The sequence below is a fragment of the Camarhynchus parvulus genome, chromosome Z (genome assembly GCF_901933205.1).
Source record: "Camarhynchus parvulus chromosome Z, STF_HiC, whole genome shotgun sequence".
NCBI lineage: Eukaryota > Metazoa > Chordata > Aves > Passeriformes > Thraupidae > Camarhynchus > Camarhynchus parvulus.
This window is the reverse complement of record NC_044601.1, coordinates 7,445,093-7,466,965: the sequence shown is the minus strand read 5'-3', so window position 1 is coordinate 7,466,965 and position 21,873 is coordinate 7,445,093. Positions and strand designations below refer to the sequence as shown.

General features: G+C 42.4%; 1 protein-coding gene across 1 annotated transcript in view; it reads left to right on the top strand.

The window, feature by feature from the left end:
* RASGRF2 (Ras protein specific guanine nucleotide releasing factor 2) overlaps positions 1–21,873 on the top strand; it is a 123,316-nt gene that overhangs the window by 31,493 nt on the left and 69,950 nt on the right. Inside the window, exons 2-7 of the mRNA XM_030968655.1 lie at positions 7,990–8,096; positions 16,613–16,760; positions 18,250–18,339; positions 19,516–19,769; positions 20,667–20,746; positions 21,194–21,387. Of these exons, the coding sequence (XP_030824515.1) occupies positions 7,990–8,096; positions 16,613–16,760; positions 18,250–18,339; positions 19,516–19,769; positions 20,667–20,746; positions 21,194–21,387 (873 nt within the window). The remainder of the gene's footprint in view (positions 1–7,989; positions 8,097–16,612; positions 16,761–18,249; positions 18,340–19,515; positions 19,770–20,666; positions 20,747–21,193; positions 21,388–21,873) is intronic.

The window sequence follows — 21,873 nt, the reverse complement described above, 5'->3', positions numbered from 1 at the left end:
TGCCAGCATAAGGAATGTTTTAGAGAGGAACCCAAGCCTGGAGGGAGCAGAGGCAACAAGTGGTGGCTGGAATATTTTTGTGTTTACGCGTGAGCTGCAGCTCTGAGCGCTGTGTCCTTTTCCTGGTGCTTGGGAGGATCAGAATGCTGGGAATGGGGTCGGGGGTGAGCACAGGGCTGGCTGTGTCCAACCCCCAGGTCTTTGGAGCAGTTCTGTCTGTCTCTGGGCTCGGGCAGGCTGGATTTGGCCGTGCTTTGTAGGAGTCGCTCTCCACTTTTCAGGAATGCAGCCTGCAGAAGTGTCCTCAGGGCACATCTCAGCATCAGTCACCTGGGGAAATGAGATGCAGAGATGTGTCAGTGGCAGCCCCAGGAGCCCTGGTGCACGTGGGAGGGAGGCAGCAGCCCTGGCAGGGCTGTGAGTGTTGACTAGAGACTGTGCTGTCACTGCAAGGCAGCTCTCAGGTCCCTGGGAAGCAAGTGGCTTGTGGTTTCTGGCAGCAAATTCCCACTGGGCTGTGTCAAATGCACTTTGAGATGAAGGTACCCGTGTTCAGTTTATTGTGAGTGAATAATTTAGCTGCACTTACTTGTTGTACCCATTCCTGTAGGTTTTACTTGTTAAAATTTTCCTTTCATGTGGCAGAATTTTCCCCTGTTGATAAACTGCTGCTGAAGTACAAATGGTCTGCATTGAAAATAGAGCAGATGGGGCCATATTAGCCTGGTTCTCTCATCCATGAAAACAAGTGCTGTAACCATTGTAATTTGGTGTAATTTCAATGCAAGTCAACAGTGTTGCAGGAGAATTTAGGTCCTCAATGACCTTTGTGTATTCCTTGACTTCTGTTTTGCATGCAAGTTGGTATTTTCTAATTGACAGAGTAAGAGTTTATAACACAGGGGGCATTTATGTGTAATCTCCCTAACTGGAAAACTGTTGATTGCATAATTACATATAATTACCTCAGTTGTTCTTGGCCTGACAATATTTGCAGGATGGCTCAGGAAGGCAATTCACTGTCAGATGTCAGAATAGATTTTATGGAGCAGGTTGGTACTTGATTAATTCAATATTGGCTGAAGAAAGGAGACATCAAGCCATCCCATCCCTCACCCAGTACAAGATATTTTGTATTTGTCCAGTTTGAAGCTAAACCTGGAGCAGATACCAGAGCCCATCTCTGAATATTCTCAGTGTGGGAGATCCAAATCAGTATCTTCTAATGTGCTCTAGGCAGATAAAAGCCCTATTCTAATTTCCCTCTGAAATATTTTTCTCCCTGGTTCTGTTCAGTATCAGATGTCTACCTATCAGGGATGATGAAGTAACACTAAAATTGTAAAAAAACTCCTCCTTAATCCCCAGGTGTCACCAGAAAGAAACACGGAACCTGAAATACTCCAGTGTGTCTCTACCAGGTTTGCAAATTACTTCTTTATTTTTTTAAAGAATCAAAATTGAACCCAAAACCATCAAGAAAAACCCCAGGAAACTTGTTAGAGCCAGCATTTTATGAAGGCACCAGCGCATCTCGTTTATAATCAGGTGCAGAGCAATCTGAAGGCTGTAGAAGACTCTCATGCCACCAAGGGAAGTTTTAATTAGCCCCTCTAGGACTATGAGAAAGGCTTCGACCAAAGGTCCAACTGCTCTAATTGCCTGTGCCACACAGTGGCTGTGAGGACATGCTGGGGAAGGCATCTATTTAATACTTTTACTTTTCCCTTCCCTCTGCTCTGAAAGGACTTTCCAGTTATTTTCAGCTTCAGGACTGTTTGCATTACTAATATGTGAATTCTGTGTGTTTGGTAGCCCAGAAATCCTGCACAGTGAGCCCTCTGCTCTCCCTGCACATCACTGCCACTGCATTTACTGCTTCCTTTGTCACAGAGCAGCCCCAGACCATCACCAGCTCTGTGAATAACCACTTTCTTCTGTTTGTTTTGAAGCTGTTTTCTCTGACCTTTGTTTAATAGATTTTCTTTACTTTTAATTGGAAAAGAAGTAGACCTGTGACACTCTATTCATCCACTTTGTACACCTCCTGGTTTTGCAGGCTCCTTTTCTATCCCCAACGTTGTTCCTTCCATAGAATTACAGAACATTCTGGTTGGAAGGGGCTTTTTAAGGGTTTCCTAGTCCAACCCTCCCTGCAATGAGCTGTGATTTCCTCACCTTGATCAGGTGGGTCAGAGCCCTGCCCAGGCTGACCTTGAATGTCTCCAGGGATGGGGCACCCACGTTCTCCTGGGCAGTCTGTGCCAGGGCCTCACCACCCTATGGTAAAATACTCCTTCCTCATATCCAGTCTGAATTGGCCTCCTTCTTCTCAAAACCATCATCCCTTGTCCTTTCTCTGTGCTGAGGGGTCCCACATTAAATTTTTAGTTATCCAGCTGGGACATACCCAACCTTTTCCACACCGCTTCTGTTTTTTTCTGAACCTTTCCCAGTTTATGTCTGTGTGAAAAGTCCAAAAGTGCCCACGGTACTTGGGATGTTCCATAGTGTAACTGCCTTGTTCACTTTGTTCTGTTTCTTTCCCAGCCATGCCTGTAGTCTGACTTGCTTCTTTTGGCATGTCTGAGCATTGGGATGGTGTTTCCATGAAACCTTTCCTGGGACCTTGCTCCTGAGTGGTGCTACCAAGCACAAAGTCCATCTTCCCACACGTGAAGCTTGGAATGTTTTTCCTCATGTGTGTCATTTTGCATTTGTGACAATTAATTCTGACTGCCCTCTTGCTCTCCCAGTAACTCAGGCCTGTTGAAGTTCTTAATAATAGATTCTCATCATTACTATCTCAAATAATTTACAAACTTTGTCATCCTTTGTCATGGCTGTCCCAGTCCTCAACAGAATTCCCTGAGGAAGTCCTTTGATGACTTTGTTTCATTCTAAGAACTGACAGATGGCCCAATAGTCCAACTGATTCCTAGCTTTTGAGCAGATTTTTTTTAGTTTTTCTTTTATTTAATTTTTTTTTTTCATCTGTGGAGTGACCTTTTTCTTTTAAGTCCTAGATGCTTAAGCATGTCCCTAAATGTCTGTCAAAATCGCTGTGAAAACCATTTTTATTGCAATTCAAACACCTGTTGACCTCTCTGAGAGCTCCTCTGGGTTTACAGGACATGCCATCCTTGTACAAAAACCATCTGACTCTTCCCAAATACATTGTGTTAATTCTGATGTCCACTAATCCTGTTCTCATTATAGCTTCTACTAATTGGTGTGATACAAGCATGAAATGTGTTGGCTCAGAAGATCTCCCTGGAAACTTCAAAATGAATTCTCAGTCCTGTCATCATTCCGTTCTCATGCTAATTTAGCAGCAATGGGGTGTGGATTTCCTGCCAGGAGTGGTGGCACAGCGAGTCCCAGCATGGGGGAATCTTCCCTGGCAGAGAGGAGCTCTCCTGCCCACCATGCTGCTGGCACAGCCATGGAATTACAGGATGGTTTGGGTTGGAAGGGACCTTAAAGCCCATCCATCCCACCCCTCCATGGCAGGAACACCTGTCCCAGGCTGCTCCAGCCTGGCTTTGGGCGCTTCCAGGGATACAGGGGCAGCCACAGCTGCTCTGGGAGCTCCATCCCAGGGCCTCCCCACCCTCCCAGAGAACAATTCCTTCCCAATATCCCATCTCACCCTCCTGTGGTTGAAACCATTCCTCCTGTCCTGACGCCACACATTGTTGTAAATGATCTCTCTCTGTGAGGGATTGCTGCCTTCTCCCCTAAACATTTCCCTCGCTTCCACATATTCATCCTTGCCCACTTATTCCCTCCTAGAGGTGCTGCCTTCTTCCCTTCATTTCCCCTTCTTTTCCTTCCCTTTCCCCAGGATGTGAGTAATACAGAATACACATTTTGCTCTGTGTTTCAGAAGCTGGGCAAAATACTGTAGAACACATCTGAAAACTCCATGAGTTAATGTGTCCTTGGATAGCATAAGCTGCTTTGATTTAGACTGCAATTTGCTGCTTTTCCTTCTGGGATTACTGAGGAGTTTTCAGTTGCTGCAGCGATTGTTCTCTTTTGCTCAGTAATTTACTTGCATTTCAGGCTGCACGCAGGCTTCCAGGTTCTGAAATGAAAATGCCTTTAGAAGTCAAGAACAATAAATATTTTTAGCTTGTCATGTTAAATTTTAATTAATCACCTCTGCCACCATTTCCAGCATCAAAGGTTTGCAACACACCCTTGCAAACATCAGGCAGTAAATGTAAGCCTTAAATACATGGCAAATGATAAAGCTTCCTAATGCCTCACATTGAAGACTGGCTTTTGTTATGGCTCTTAATGTTTTGGTAGCAATCTTGGTACACAGGCAAAATTTCCACCATTGTTTTTCATCACTGTATCCCGTTCTTATCAATATTGATACCTGTAATTTGCTTTTTAACTTACTCTCAACATCCTGCTTGAATAGTTAGGCCAGGACTGTAATAAATCAGTGAAAAATCAGGAAATAGCACCTGGCCAGATCATGGCACAACTAAGTTTTAAAATGACAATTTCACAGTGCATTATTATAAATTAGTTTTATGTTTAGCAAGGAAGTCTTAGGGAAGGGCAGTTGTCTGGGGCATCACCACTCATTGACCTCTGTGGACTGAAAAGCAGAATTTCTGTTACAAATCTATCATTTGGGTTAATCTTTTTTTTTTCTTATGGGGTTTTTTGGGTTGGCTTTTGGATTTTTGCTTTTGTGGGGTTGTTTTGTGTGTGTGTTTTTTGTTTGTTTGTTTGTTTGCTGTTGCACTTTTTTCTGGTGAGAGTTTGTTTGATTGATTTCTTTTTTTTTAGTCAGAGCAATGTTCTTTCCCCTCTGAAAGGGAAATGTTGGAGCTGCAGAGGTTTTGCTGCCTTGTTTTGAGTGCTGCCATCCCTTGGGCAGGTTTGCAAGGGCAGAGGTGTGCTGTGAGCTGCTGGGCAGCCCAGCTCTGGTGCAGGATTTCCGCACCCAGAGTCTGAGCCTGGCTCCAGCCTTCTCTCTGCAGCAGGCACCCATCAGCTCCTCCCTCACTGCTCCTTTCACTGCAGGGAGAAACTCTGGTTAGCCCCAGGTAGGAGCCAAGGAGTGACACACAGCAGTGCTCCTGATGTCCCTCAACTCCTTCCTTGGCTCTCAGTCACGCCTTCATACCTGTGCCAGGTACCTGAAGCTTCCCCTCCTCTTTTTTTCTCCAACTTTACCTTCAAGAACTCGGCCAAAGGTGTTTTTATGCAAATGAAGCCTTGCCGTGAAGAGACGCCTTGAAATGAAATTACTTCATTTGTTTTATGTCAAAACACAGATTGTTCATATTACCCTCTATGATTCCAGTGGTTTTCAGAATAAACATAAACAAGAGAATTGTCTAGCTGAAGTTGAAACACAAGTGCATTCCTGATATCCAACAGACGGGATAATGATGGTGATGAGGGTAGTTGATGTAAATAGGTGCTACAGTGCTTAAATATTTACTGTTTTCCCTTCACGAGAAGGATGGTGTGTATACAAAAGGGTGTTTTTTACCTGTGCTGTGCTGCAGTGATGTGCAAGCTGAACTGTTTGGCATTGAATGGCAGTGCTAAAATTATATTGTCTCTGTGTAATTATATATACAGGCCCACTCACATACATCACTTACTGGAGAATGTAATAGTGCATCACAGACACCATCTTATTTTGTTGTAGTAAATTAGTTTTTTAAATGAGCAACATTTATTTTGAAAAAAGAATTTAAAGATGACTTTGAGATTCTTTTTAGAGGCATGTTATGGTATTTTTCTTGCACTTTTCTTGCTCTAGAATTGACTATTTCTAGAGCATGAAATGAAGTGAGACCTGATGCTGATGCTTGAATGCAATATGCCTGTTTGGGGGGCTGACAGATGTAGATGATTTCAAAACAAATGCCTTCTGTAATTTAGCTTTAGTTGCCATTGGATCCAGAGCTGCTGTGGTTGCCCTCTAAGTTAGTTTAAATGCATGCATTTTCTTGGTCTAACTGTGTGTTTCTGGCGTGCCTGTCACCATGGTAACTGCACACCTCTGAGTTTAAATTCTGTGACATGAGATCACTGCAAGTCTTGCTTTAAAGAGGTCTGAGTTGCTCCACTTGAAAAGTAGGGAGGACTCTGATATTGTCTCTCCCTTTAACTTGAATCCCCACACAATGGGATTAAATCCAGTGCTTGTCTGCACTTGTGTCTTTATTCTAATTTTATATGTAACAGCTTTATGAAACGCAAATAACTTGTTACATAATATGCAGTGCTGAACAGTGTGATTTATCTTTAAATATGCTTTTTAAAATAGGCTATTCCACTCCATAAACAGAGCACATTTGTGTGTGATCTTGCTGCACTTTTTACTGTGCTGTAGGTTATTTTCAACTGCACTGTATTGTTCTAAAAGTTTTTATCTTTCACTGCTATGGAGAATCCTATGGACCTGATTAAATGGGTTTTTCCTTCTGATTCATGATATTCAGGTTTAAGTGATATGCTCTGTTGAAACCCCACAGGTTATAAGATTGTCCTTGTACTAATTTATTATTCCTTATTTGGGCTCTAGAGCAGTTTAATTTCTGAGACTTAACATGTCTGAGCCTGAACTTCATTTAGTTAAAGCCTGTTAAATGTGAATGCTGCTTCTGATTTGGCCTCATTTTTGTTGTGATTATCTGTAATCCTGCGGTTCTGGTGCTCTTCTGCGTGAAGAGTGCTTTTTATATTCATAGTGGTGTTTAACAAACTAATACAATGCACAAGTGAATAATTTCTCCTCCTGGAATGCCTTTTTTTGTGCTCATGTTGCTCAAATGGACGCCAAATGTAGGAGTGCTCGAGTTTGGCTGTTGGAGCCCAGACAGGAATTTCTGTTCCCTGTGCACAGGTGTGGAGGTGGATGAGGGCTGGGGGAGTTCTGGGCAGTGAGGACACTGGAGGGATCCAGATAAGTTCAGTCAGAATTGCTCCTGAATGACCTCAGACCCAAACCCAGGTGTTTTTATGACCCTTACTTGTCCTCCTGCCTGTGAAACACCTGGATTTCTAAAGGGTGTGTTTAGGGCACTTGTGGAAATTGAAGGTGTGTTTAGGTAGAATATTTTCTGACCTGTTTTCATCGGAGCTGGAAGAAGCCTGTTTGCTGCCTGGCTGTAAGCTGGTACACAAGCTGTGCAAAATAAGGTTGTAAATATCCGTCCCTGTCATGTGGGAGCTAAGGTGGCTCTCCCCTCCCCACCAGCAAAATCTGTTCATGCTGTGTTCTGACAGTGGCAGAAACCTCCCTGAAAGTTCTGTGGAGCACACCAGGGCAATGCCCTTCATGCAAGAAGTGCCGGATTTTGGGTGAATAGCATTTTCTTGTGAAAAAAAAAGGTAGTTGCCATATGGATATGGGTGAGACTTCTTGAGAGAGGGGAAAACATGTTTTGGGAGTGTGATGGATGAGAAGGGTCCCTGTTCTTCTGGGAAGGTGGGCAATAAGCTGGAGCCAGTGCACAATCTGCATTTTTGGGAGGAGGTGTTGGTGGCTCCAGAGTTGGATCCCCACACTGGCTGAGGGAAGTTTTAGGTTAAAAAACGTGAGGGAGAACTGCAGACACCCCACTGTATTTCTGTTATTGTACTTGGCTGTAGGAGCTCTTTAGGGAATTGTATTTTGTTGTCTTGGATGTGGAAGTTTAAGAACAATAACTTAGCAATAAGTACATGAAAGCTATTACCTTGATACACAGGGGAATATTTTCAGGGTAGTTTTAACTTCAATCCATGTTTCAAGACTAAAACTTAAAACACACCTTCCTTGGGCTGGCAACACACTGGGCTGAGTATAGAAAGTCTTCTGATGGTTTTTATTTGCTGCATGGCAATTTTTTTTTTTGGTTTTGTTTTGTTTTGTTTGTTTGTTTTTTGTTTATTTTTTAAATTTTATATATCTTTTTAATTTACGAGTTTCTGAACCCTTTTTTCCTTTGTTCTGATTTGCAGCATTACTTTACTGTTCTCTTTGGCCATGAGGGGCAGAAGCCACTGGAGCTGCGTTGTGAGGATGAGGTTGATGGAGATGAGTGGGTAGAAGCTATTCACCAAGCAAGGTATGGAACTCGATTTGTGACCCTCTGATCCATTTTATTATAGATAAATGGATAATACTTTGACAACCTAAACTCATCTTCCAAACAGAAAGAAATGATTACATGTATTAGCTGGATGTTGTTTGCAATTCATGAGTACCTTATAGGAAAAAAACACCTTTAACATTCAATGCTTATTTCACTGTCTTTTATCTTTCATTAGCAATTATGCTGCAGTTGAAATTAGTTCAGGAAGAATATATTATTTTATTAGAAAAAGCCCTAGGATTAGTCTTCTGTTAGAGACAAGTGTGTCATATGAATGAGGAAATTAATGATATGACAGATGAATAAATGAGTTTTTCCTTAAAAACTCTTACAGAAAATAAATGTAAGAAAGAGGACGTCAAGCCATTAAGATGATGAAGTGTGACAAATAAAATTTTGACTTTGAAACCGAAATTCTGAATGACCTGAACCACAGTGTTGTGAAAAGGCATGTGGTAGGACCTTGAGCCATGAAGTAGTCTGTGCTTGAGGAGAGGCCTGGGTGGCAAGTGGCCACGGTTTAGGTGTAATCTAAATTAAAGCCATCTCACTGAAGGCCTGAGGAATGCAGGAAGTGTGAGAAACGGTGCTCAATCTTCAAAGTTTTTAGAAGTTTAATAAGGGATAAAAGGGATAAAATCCAGTGCTGGGGTGCTTGGCTATTTGCTAAAAGCACACCACTAACTTAAACCATGTTCTCTATGTACTGTTACATTACAGGGGTGCAGGCATATTCATAAGAGTTTGAGTTGGATATGTATATATTCAAACATTCCTTTGGGTTTAGATGTTCTTTTGCTTGGTTTTAACCTTTGGCTTGTCTTCATACCATCTTGTAAATTAAACCAATATATTTTATTTCTTCTTGTGGTTCCATCCTGTTGTTTTTACACTCCCTGGTAACGAGGAGCCAGTAAATTGGGTTCTGGTTTTTGTCACTCTTATTTTACCCCTCAGATAGTCTACAAATGCAAGGAACCACATACTTATCTTACACCATTCTTTGAGTTAGTTACATAAAGGCATGTTAACATCAGAAAGTCTCTATTTTAATATTATACTATGGCCTAAGATATAATATATTTATCAAATATTTCAATATTTATATTTAGATTTTAAATTTTTACTTCAATATTTATCAAGTATTTCTATAAGCTATACAGCGCATACCTAAACGGACAGATTATACTATACCAAAAAGCAGCTAAAAGTAATCACGAATTGTACCATGTCGGGATCTTTGTGATCAATAATGACTTGCAAAACAAAAGCTAATACATAAATGTGAAAGGCAATAACTGTATTTGTCATTTATAACAGGAGGCAAAGCTGCTGCCGAAGTGCACTTTCTGCAGCCTCCTCCCATCCACACTCACCTCAGCTAATCTGCAGTGCCATGGTAACGCACAAGGAGCCAGGCAGCTCCCGAATTGCTTAGGACACGAGCCATGTAAACACAAGTGATTCTGCTTCAGAACTAAAATTGAACATGAGCAGCTCGTAGTTTTTGATTTAGGGCTTGTGAAGTGAGGCCCTGGGGCTGCAGGCCTTGTGCTGCCTGGGCAGCCAGCTTTGGGAGCTATGTCCTCCTCTGGTGATGCCTAGAGCAGAGGCTAGACAGAGTTAAAGGAATAAAGTGGGTATTTATTAAAAGGCCTCAAAGGATCTACCTTGCGCAGCACAAAAGTCTGGCCAAGGCTCCACTCAAGGTACACCCAAGGTGAACCCAAGATGGACCCAAGATGAACTCAGAGACACAAGTTTTCACACTTTGATGATTTTGGTCCATTTCCATCCTGGGGTTCAGTGTCCACTTCCAGCTCCAGGTTCCGCAGTCCCACCCTCCCAGGTTGCTCTCCTCCATTCCCTGCTGTTTGCACTTTCTGGGCTGAAGCTGCAGCGGTGCCCTTGGTTCTGGGGCTGGGAAAGGATTGTTCTGTGTGACTGGGCTGTGAGGAGAACTGCTGACGCTTTATACGGAGTTCAGAGCTACATCCTAATGTAGTGCAGAATCTGGAAAATATGAAGGCTAAAACTTAAGGTATCGCTGGTGCCACTGAGTGGAGCCCTGTCCTCTCCCAGGCCAGCCCTGCGGGTGGGCAGTGGAGCAGCTCTGGGTGACCACATCAACCCGTGCCCTGGGGGACCCTGGGCTCAGGGCTGGGCCAGTGTCCCCTGTGTGACACCACAGCCCTATGCTGCTGCAGGGCTTGTCCTGGTCTGGGACAGCTTTTGCAGTGCAGTGCCCTGGAGTGGCTGCCTAGAACAGAGGCTGGATAAGACTGAGAGAATAAAGTGGATATTTATTAAAGGTCTTCAATAGGTGCATTTTGGGCAGTTAGAAACCTCCCAGAGGCTGCATCCTAGATGGACAACGGTCACGAGTTTTTCACACAATTATAAATTTGGCCCATTTACATTTCAGGGCTTAATCCTCCAATTCCAGCTTCAGCTAATGAAGTCATTTACCCCAATTTGCTCCCCCCAAATCACTTTTGTTTATACTTTCAGGGCCTGAGGCTGTAGGGTGCCCTTGAGTGTCAGGCCCAGAGGGACTGTGTTGTCTGACCAAAATGTGAAGACAGCAACTAACACTGTGTATGTAGTTTAGAGTTATACCCTAATGCAGTACAGGATTTGAAAAATATCAAACCCTGCCTGTGCTGTGCCTCGGCTCCATCTGGGTGCACAGGGGCCTGCAGAGCCATCCCTCAGCCAACCACCCAGGCCTGTGGTGTTCCCAGAAGCCGCTTTTGTTTGCTTTGCATTGTGTCAAGCAGAGCACCCTGGAGTTTCTAATTAGTCACTAAACTGTTGGGTTTAGTAGAGTTTGGTTTAGTTTAATTTAAACCCTTTCCAGCAGTTGAATCACCGAGTCCCTGTTGGTGCAGCCCGGCCTTGGTGCGTCCCCAGCGCTCGGCTGGCCCGGCTCGGCCATGGCTGGTGGTCACACACCCGGGCCAGGCTCACACCTCCAGCGCTCCTGTGTGCCCCTGGCACTGCAGAGACCTGTGGGCTCGTGGTCCCAGCTCCAGCAAGGGGCGCTGAGAGCTGCAGGGGTGCACACATGGAGTCCCCTCACCAAGGAGAGGAGCGAGAGGTGGGTTTGGTGAGAAGGCACAATGGGTAGTGGTGGTGATGTGCAGATCATGGCCAGACAAGTGTATTGATCACTGTGCTTACTTGTGATCCTTTATCCCCTTTTATCCCCTTATCTCTGTGTTTTCCAAAGCTTGCTGCTCCTCAAACCTATTCCATGCCTCCCTTTCCCTGCCTTTTGTTCCTGCACTTCCATAACAAGCCTTGTACAACCCCAAAATGTTCTTCCCTCTAACCCATAAGAAGTTTCACACCCCTGTGGTTGGTGGCTGCTCTCAGCCTGAGAGGAGATGAGGAGAGGCTTTCCACAGACTCTGGGTACACCTCATGGCAGCTTTTCATGAGCTTCCCTCTGAAAGGGGGCTCCTGAAAAAGAGGGAGAATGATGTTTTACATGGGCAGATAGCAAGAGGATGAGGAGGAATGGTTTTAAACTAAAAAAAGGACTTAAAATTGATATTGGGAAGGAATTGTCCCTTGGCAGGGTGAGCAGGCCCTGGCACAGGGTGCCCAGAGCAGCTGGGGCTGCCCCTGCATCCCTGGCAGTGCCCAAGGCCAGGCTGGGCATGGGGACAGTGGGAGGTGTCCCTGCCATGGCTGGGTGACACTGAGTGGGATTTAATGTCCCTTCAACCCAACCCATGCCATGAGTCTGTGATTCATGGCTCCTCATGCTTTGAGTCCTGTCTCAGTTTTGCACAATGGGGTAGGGTGCCATTCTCCTCCAGCTTGTTTGTGGATGAATTCCTAAAGGGTTCAGATCTGACCATTCCTAAATGGTCAGATTTTCCTGGCTGGAGCGCCAGGACAATGGGAGCGGCTGGTTTTGGTGTGAGGTGTGAGCCTGGTGGGTGACACATTGGCTGGTGAGAGGTGTTTCCAGCACAGTCTCCATCCCACATGACAGGGTGGCCTTCCCTCCCCTCCCACCCTTCTCCTGAGTGAGCCATTCCCCACGGATGTGGTTTGGGTGCTTTGGTTGTTGGTCCCACTTTTCCAAAGGCTCTGTCTCCCAGCTGGCATTTCCCCCTCTCAGTTAAAACGATCGTGTAGTAAAAACCATTTGGGGTGTGGAATCCTCCTGAAAGTGCCCTGTGGCTCTGTCTGTGCAGGGATCCCTCAGAACCCTGGATCACACCCCAAGCCACCTTGCTTGGAGCTACAGGGGTGGATTGGTTATGTTCTAGTGCAGCTTTTACTGTTCCCATCCCTGCTGTGGCTGTGACTGTGCCATCAGGCTTTAAAACCTGTCTGGAAGCTCTTTCTCCTCTGTTAAGGAGTCCTGCAGCAGCTCAAGGTGGGTGTGGGGAAAATGCAGGCAGTTTCTTCTGCCTTGCAGACAGCCAGAGCCTGGTTTTCATAAGGAGTGAGTTAGGCTGTGCATTTTGCTTTTCAAGAGGGTGGTTTGATGTGGCCAGACCAAATGCCTGCTTCTCCCAGCAGCCTGAGCAGCTTTAGTGCAATTAGCTTGGACTGCTCCAATGAACCATAACTCTGGTCTCATTCTGGGACAAAACTCAAAAGTATTTGCTGGTAGCACTACTGGAACTTGTATCCTGGCTTGCTGCCAGAGGCTAAAATTTCTCCAGTTTTCCTGGGTTTTCTGAGTATGTCAGACTGAATGGTGCAGCAGGTTTTATCAGGGTTTTATTAATTTCTTCCTCTCTCCATGTGGTGGGTGATGGTCAATCAGAAGTTCTTGAAATACCTGGTTTGAGCCCTGTTCCTACAGATGATGGTAGTAGACAGGTTCAGCCTCAGCTTTCAGGATGTTTTAGACATTACAGAATTGCTTCCCTCAGAAAAATATTAATAAAACGTCATATAAGCTTTGGTTTGCAGCAGTTGTTTCTTTCTATTAAACGATACCCTAGACAGAAAACCAGACCTAGACTGGCTGCTTACAAGTTGTTTTATATGTTTTCCTGTGTTGCTTTGACATCTGAACGTTTTGTTACAATTTTCTCTTACAAGGATTTTTTATACATGTGTGTTCATGTCAGTCTTGAGACCCTGTCCTCTTGTAAGGCTCCTGGGATTACTCTGGATGTTCAGATTAACACATTTGGACATGGTGATCTCTACTCAGGCATGCAGAGAGATGGATGGAAGGGGCTGTTGGAAGAATGTGAGGTTTATTCCAAAAGCCTCTGATTTTTCCTTTCCCAGCAGTAGTTTTGAGAAGGAAAATGGATTTAGCCTATTATAAGTTAGTGTAGGTGTACACAGTCTTTTCTAATTAACTCTTCTTCATACTGCTAATTATGGGAGTGAAGGAGATGTTGTTTGGTTTCCAGGCTGGGTCTGACATTTTAGACAGCAAAAAGGCCCCCCACTGAATTGCTGTAAGAGCATCTCAAAAGAACAAAATCTCCAGTCTTCCAGAGCAAAGTTTCTTATTTCCCAGTAAAGCAAAGCTGTCCAGCTTAATGCATTTAAAGAATCCAAGAAATACACATAAATTTCTTCCCCTAAAGGAAGAAACAAAAAAGTGAAAGAGAAGCAGTGTATGTAACAATATATTGGATCCTACATCAGCAGTTCATCCTTGTGAGTCTATGTCCTACTATTTTCCTCAGTTTGAATAAAACCAAAGTGAAACCCTTCAAATTCTCTATTGAAAATGATTGGTAGCAAAACTTCTAGAATATTTTGAAAATGATAAATAGGAAAAGAGAGTGTTTCACTGGTCTGGATTTGCTTTTAGGTGGGAAAGACTATTTATATTAAATTTAAATCAAAGCACTTCATTACATATGTTGCATATAGTTTCATCTTAGTAATATTGTAAAACAATTAGTGCTAACTGAGACATAATTAGTCCTTTTGATTCAGACAATTTCTTAGAATGTACAAATGCCTTTTTAGGGTGCAAAGAGGTGAAGTACTCTGGTTTCTGAAGAAAAACCCCAGAATTCTTGCAACGCAAAGCAAAACAAAACAAAACAAACAAACAAACAAAAAAAATTGAAGAACTAATCTCATACTTTACTGCTGTTTCTTGCGCAGCTGAATGATAAGTGGATTGCTTCATGATAGATTTATTTATGTGTGGTTTTTACTTCTTGAAAGAGGTGCCCTGACCTTCCTTTTTCCAGTGTATTGTTTACTTCTGCAGCAGTCAAAATACAACAGCAAATGTAATAGAATTAAATTCCCTTCTTATTCTTTTTATAATCTGTACAAGGACGAAAAACCTTTGCTTTATGGTAGCTGTGGAAACTTATTCTAATTATTTTAAATCCAAGCTTGTTTTCCAGGTTAGGTGTTGAATTCAATAGCTGTGGTTAATATTGGCCCCCTTCAGTGTGGAGATGCACTAACACTGATTGAAATACGAGTAAATATTTACAGAAAAACTACATTGTAGATGATGCACATTACTGCAATTTTAGGAACCTCACAGTATTTTATAGCAAATATTCATTGTTTTATGAGTGCTGTAACAAGTAGGAAGATATTTAAAGGGAAAAGATTTGCAATCCCAAAGTTCCTTCTGTTAAATGCTGTGCTCAAACTCAGCAATGGAAAAAGATGTGATATCAAACAGTGAGAGATCCCTTGTCAATGATTTAGGGCCTCCATTCTGCTGTGTTTTGTTTGGTCTTTATCTCATAAATTTCCATTATTCTCAGAGGAACAACCTTCCTAAAACTCAGGGTAAGAGGCAGCAAAGTGTCTTGCTTTTGCCGCTTCAGGGTCAGTCTGGTGAAGATGCTGCATAGGGAGAAACTTACTGCTCCTCTGCCTGAGGCTGGGAAGCATTTCTGATGTGGGGCTCTGATTGTGGCATCTGATTGCGCTAGGGATATTGTCCCTTTGCAGGGAAAAGCTGCCCAAGAGCTAAAGGAAAGACTGATACTGTGGTTCCTGATACTGATTGGATTAAAGGCATTTATTTCAGTAATTTTAAAAAGGCCTAAAAAATAAAACATGTGTTAGCGCACTGAAATGACAGTTTTGATGGGAATTCTTTCATAAATTGATCTGGCAGATGGAGAGGAATAGTTCTGATGAAGTGCTACATGCTCCCCCAAGTCCTCCCAAAAGATGGGAAAAAAACAAGACCTTAAAATACATAAAACAAAATGAATTTACTGAGTTCTTTGGCCAAGCATGAGAATTAGAAGCTCATAAAAAGTGCTGTTATCTTGCTCTCAGTAGCTGAATATTGTGAAACTGGATACTGTTGCAGCAGTGTCTAAAAAAGGATGTTAAACTGTCTCAGTCTGGATGATTTGGTGATTATGATTTGGGTGGTTTATGATCAAGCTGCATATTATAACTTAAGCCAAAACAAGCGTGGCTCTGCAGGCTTATTGCCACTGGGGCTATGTTATCTCTCCATGTCCCATGAGGGGGTTGTGATACCTGAAGACACCTAGAACAGAGGCTAGGCAGAATAAAGAAATAAAGTAGGTATTTATTAAAAATATATTAGGCTGGAAAAGGATTGTTTTGTCTAAGTTAGCTGTGAGGAGATATAACACTTTATATGAAGTTCAGAGTTATATACTGATGCAGTTCAGAATCTGGAAAATATGAAAGCTAAATCTTAAGGCATCATTTCCTCCCTTTAGAGGCTTGACAAAGCCTCTACCTTGTCGAATTTCTATTCTAAATTTCTACTAATAATAGATATTTAATAATAGATAAATATCTAGCAACAGTAAATATCTAGCAATAGTAAATATCTAACAACAGTAAACATATAACAACAGTAAACATATAACAATAATAAATATCTAACAATAGTTATGTTTTGCACAGTTGGCTATCATGCCAAGAAGAATAACGATTATTATGTGTGGCATTCACATTTTCTGAAAAATCCCTTCGCCCAGGATTTTTCTCCTGGGAAGCTGAGAAGCCTCAGAGAAAAGGAAAACAATTCTTATCTCATTTGCTTCTCCTGTGTTGTGCTCATGTGGAATGTGTTTGGAGATTGTTTACCCACAGGTGATTGTTCCATTGGATTCTGCTGTGAGTTGTTTTCACTCTTTGGCCAGTCAGGGCCAAGCTGTGTCAGGGCTCTGGAGAGAGTCAGGAGTTTTCATTATTATCTTTTTAGCATTCAGTAAGTATCCTTTCTGTATTCTTTAGTATAACTTAATACAGTATTCTTTAATACATTATAGTATAATAAAATAATAAGTTAGCCTTCTGAGAACATGGAGTCAGATTCATCATTCCTTCCTTCATCAGGGCACCCTGCAAATACAATAATTCTGAACAGTTCTTTAGGCACAGAAGAGGAATCATTTAAAACATGTTTTCACCTGAACCAGTCTCTGTTTTTACAGTTGTTTGAGGAGCAGAAGCCTTCTTAAACTAAACCCACTAAAACCCAGCATGTGGCTGTCTTTAGTGACCTGTTCTTTCCCTGGCAGCTACTCAGACATCCTGATTGAGCGGGAGGTGCTGATGCAGAAGTACATCCACCTGGTGCAGATCGTGGAGACCGAGAAGGTGGCGGCCAACCAGCTCCGGCACCAGCTGGAGGACCAGGACACCGAGATTGAGAGGCTCAAGTCAGAGGTGAGTGCCAGAGCCATCAGGCACTCACTGACTGGAGTCTTCTGCTGGGTGCAGAGCTGTGGGGATGCTTTGGGAGGCTCCTAGAGCAGAGCTAGACAGAGTTAAAGGAATAAAGGATTTATTAAAAATCCTTCAAAGGATCTGCATCTTGGGCAGTACAAGAGCCTGGCCATGGCTCCACCCAAGGTGTATAGCAGAATTAGGAGCCCCTGATGCAGGGAATGGTTGGCATCTCACTCCATTGATTCAGAATGCTGAACAATTGCTTTATTAAAATTAGATTACATTAGATTATAGACATACTACACTAAGGAACACTAAAAGAATACTAAAAAAAATACTGAAGAGAAACCTGTGACTGTCTGAGACAGCCAGGACACAGCTTTGACCCAACAGGCCAATTAATATAAGCAACCATCACAAGAATCCAATTAAGGACTCCCTTCAATCTTCCTAGCATATTCCACATGTGCAAAAACATCAGGAGCAGAGAATAGAGATAAGAATTGTTTTCTCTTTCTCTGAGGTTCCTTGTTGCAATTCCCAGGAAATATCTTTGGGAAACTGTGCTTGCCTGCTCTCTATGAAGAGAGCTGCGGCTACAAAGGTGCACCCAAGATGGACCCAAGATGGACCTCAAGTCATGAGTTCTCACACTTTTATAAGTTCTGGTCCATTTCCATACTGGGGTTTATTGTCCAATTCCAGCTCCAGTTGTGCAGTGCCACCCTCCCAGGTTGCTCTGCTCCATTCCCTGCTGTTTGCACTTTTTGGGGCTGAAGCTGCAGCGGTGCCCTTGGTTCTGGGGCTGGACAAGGATTGTTCTGTGGGACTGAGCTGTGAGGAGAACTGCTGATGCTTAAATGGAGCTCAGAGTATGCAGTATAGAATCTGGAAAATATGAAAGATAAAACTTAAGGCATCAGTGATATTCAGTATTTCTGTAGTATTCTGTGAAAATGGCAGAACCCAGTGAGGTTAATACATAGCAGTCCCCCAGTGACTCCTTAGAATTATAATTTTCTTTGAAATATTGAGGTCTGTTGGGCTGATCGGGTTACTTTTCCTGACATCCTGTCACGTTTTCATCCCCCTAAGATGACACACTGCTTTGCAGAGTGGGTGTCACTGATTTCACTGTTTCCTCCTTGGGTTCAGGTTTGAGTTTGGCTGTGATGGTGTTAAGGACTGTCCAGGACCGCTCTGATTCCCTGGATGTTGTTAAAAACCTTGTTGCAGTCCCAAGCTGATAAAGCCCAAAAGGCACAGTTAGTTTTGGGGGCAGCACCTGCTGGTTCTGGGTCCCCCTTCCAGCAGGACAGGGATCTGTACTGGCCTGAAGTGCCCCAGTCCCTGTCCCCGAACGTGTGCTGGTCATTCTGTGCCCCTTCCACAGGCTGGGAGAAGGGGAAATTGTTGTTCTGGTAGTTCTCCAACCAAGGGTTTCCTTAACTTGAGGAAGCATTTAATGAGTGTTTGGTTTTGTCAGATTGTAGCACTGAATAAAACAAAGGAAAAAATGCGACCTTATCAAGGCAACCAGGAAGATGAAGATCCAGATATTAAAAAAATTAAGAAGGTAAACATGAAGTCTTTGTGCTTAAAGGGAGGAGGGTGGGATGAGGGGTGTGCTTCCGTTTTTTGGTCTAGTTTTTTGTAGTTTTTTTTATTTTTTTAAGTACAGTAGAATAGCAAGTTTTTCTTTGCCCTGCCCCTACTTAAATCTCTTCAATTACATGTATTTTTGTGTCACACTTAATCTTGTGATGTATTTGCATGAAATCCTTTATGGAACGTGTCGGGTTTCTGTCATTTTCTGGGGTGTGCAGTTTGAGCCAGGGTCAGCCCTGAGCTGGTAACTTGGTGTGAGTTTTCCTTTTCGTGTAGATTAGCCATTGTTGCAGAAGCTGGGAATGCCCCTTTTAATAGCAAGAGAGCTTTGAATCTGTATGTAATTCACTGTATTCTGTGTCTTGGTCATTTTGAAAGCTGGGCCCCTTTTATTCTAAGTTATTTTTTCAGAGTAAACTGATACCAGTGAAATTTTGCACTTCTCATTCAAGATAAATGATCTCCACATCAAGATCAGGGCACAGACATAATGAAATTTCCTGTGACCAGATGTAGACCTCTTCTGTAATCTTTAATCCACTTGCACCTTCAATAAATATTGCGCTTAGTTAGATTTTTCCGTGACATAGAAGTGCTTTTTAAGAATGCCAAACATCTGTCTTTTTGAATACCATATTTGTTACCTTGGTGTCTGATACCAAGCAATGTATTGATACCTAACTTTAAATACCCATGCCAAATGTTATGTGTTCAAAATGGAAAGCAAAGTGAGCTTAAAAAATAATTTAAGAATTCTGCCAATAATGATATTGAGTCTGTGCTGGACTGTGTTACCTGGAGGTATTGCAGGATACCTTTGGGGTACAAGAGAAATGTTCTAGGGGGAGGAAGAAGGAACTGCACTCGTGCTGATGGGAAGGGGACAACACTCCAGCTGGCAGTGAAAGATTCCCTTTTGTGTATGCCATGTTTTACAGTCTGTTTCCTGGCAACAATTATGACCCTTAACAAACAGAAATGTAGAATATATTCAATTACAAAACAATTATATATTGATAAGGGAACATTTTTATTTTTGAGCAAAGACTTTTAATTTTGAGGGTTATTTCTACAGTGAAGAGCTTATGATAAGTCACATAATATGTTTTTTTTAACTTTCTTTTCCTGCATGATCCCTTTTTAGGTTCAGAGCTTTATGCGGGGCTGGCTGTGCAGAAGAAAATGGAAAACCATTGTCCAAGACTATATTTGTTCTCCTCATGCAGAGAGCATGAGGAAGAGGAACCAGATAGTTTTCAACATGGTGGAGGCTGAGTCTGAGTACGTGCACCAGCTTTATGTCCTGGTGAACTGCTTCCTGCGGCCCCTGAGGATGGCAGCGAGCTCCAAGAAGCCGCCCATCAGCCACGACGATGTCAGCAGCATTTTCCTCAACAGGTATAGGGGACCTTTTTGGGAACTTTTTTGTTGGTTTTGGAGATTTCTGTGGCTTTTTGTTTTTTTTTTTTTTTGGTGGGTGTCCCTGACTGCTTGTTCCCATTCTGGTTCAGCTGAAGGCAAAGTCCTGGCTCCTGTTTTGGCTCTGGTGCAGGTGGTGTCACTAAGCCAGACACTTTTCCAGGGCTGAAAGGCAAAGGTGCTGCAGGTGATGCTGCTGGAAACCAGCATGACCTCTTTACCTCCCTGCATTCTGTATCTTCTTCTGCTAAAGGCAAAAAAAGACAGATGGTGCCTCTTAGGGCAGTTCCCATAATTTTCTGTCACCTTTCCTGTTTCTTTTTTTCTCTTAAGAGAGCAAAACTGGACTTAGTGGCCTCATATGATCCTGATAAGACCCTGAGGATGAGAATGTCAAAGCTTCTATTTTCTGTTGTCCTGCCTAAGGAATCTCCTTCCCTCTCACTTGTCTTTTCATATCCTGCAAAAAAGCAGTTGTTCTTTCATTAGGCATCCAAGCACTGCTGTAATGAGCATGTTCAAGAAGCCCAGGAGGCATCTAACATTAGATACAGTACTGGGATTGCATCCAAGCCTGCCCCAAACTTCTGAGAAATAGAATATGTTCCTTTAGTCATGAGGCAGGTTTCCTTTCCCTTGCTAGAATATGAATATGATGTTAGAATATTTATATTGAATACTATGAGTTTTTTAGAAGCACTGAACTAGTATATTTAAACAATGCAATAAAAGGAAGCACTTATTTCCATAACAATAACTGTCTTCTGTTTTTTTTCTAGCAAAGAGCAAAAGAGGAAGAGATGTTTCTCTGTGAATTATTAATCAGAAAATAAAACCAGAATTGTCTTTTTGTTTGTTTAAATGCTTGTTTTTCAGTGAAACAATCATGTTTCTTCATGAGATATTTCACCAGGGCTTAAAAGCAAGAATAGCTAACTGGCCTACCTTAATACTAGGTAAGTTACTTTATTTTCTGTAGGGGTATAACTTTCATATTTATTTTTGAATAATCAGTAGGGATTTCTTTTTTTCCTTAAGACATGACTTCTTAAAAGTCCATTTTGAAGGCAATATGCATATGCAGGGTTAAAACCACAAGATCAGGTGTAGTGGCAATCCCATGTGGGCAGAAATGGTCTGTATATGAGAATTCCTCTGCCCTAAGCATTGATTAGACTTGTACTTTTGGTAATGCTATCTGCCCATTAGGTAATCAGAACAACCATCACTGGGCAGGTGAAAGAGATATGTTTAATATTTCTAAGTTGTCAGTGTATTGGAAACAGAACTGATTATAATAATTCACTTCCAGAGAAAACACTGGAAAACACATTTTCTTTAAAAATGTATTTCAATACACGAGTAGCTGGGGGAAAAAAAGGCATTTTTCTGCTTTTTTTAAGCTGACTTATTTGACATTCTGCTGCCAATGCTGAACATATATCAAGAATTTGTTCGGAATCATCAATATAGCCTACAAGTGCTGGCAAACTGTAAGCAAAACAGAGATTTTGACAAACTCTTGAAGCAATATGAAGCCAACCCAGCATGTGAGGGCAGAATGCTGGAAACTTTCCTTACCTACCCCATGTTTCAGGTACACCCTGTGTATTTTTTGTGTATAATTGGTTTTCCTGTTTGGTAGATTCATTTTATGTTACTGACATTGCAATCGACTGAGGGCTCATCTTGCTTAAGTAGAAATACTTTCCTGAAAATTAGTTTGGTGTAATTTATTTTTTTGCTACACCAAGACTCTGCCTGTGGAGATCTCCCCAGCTATGCTGGCTCATCTTTGTTCAGTATCAGGAATGTTGAGGGGGAGTGTGGGATGAGGATGGCACCAAAGAAAATTGGCAAGGAGCAGGTCCTTGACTTGTGACCCTTGGTTATAAAGCCCAGAGAGAGACAATCTTCAGGAACTTAGAACAGCCATAAGCACCTTACTGGGAATTCATTTGGTATCTTTCTCCCTGTTTTGCTCTCGAGTGACTTGGTCTTTAGAAAATGAAAAATAAACTGCAGAAGTTTTGAAAACTGTGCTTACCCTCCTGATTTTTACTGTGATCTGCCTGGAGTAGAC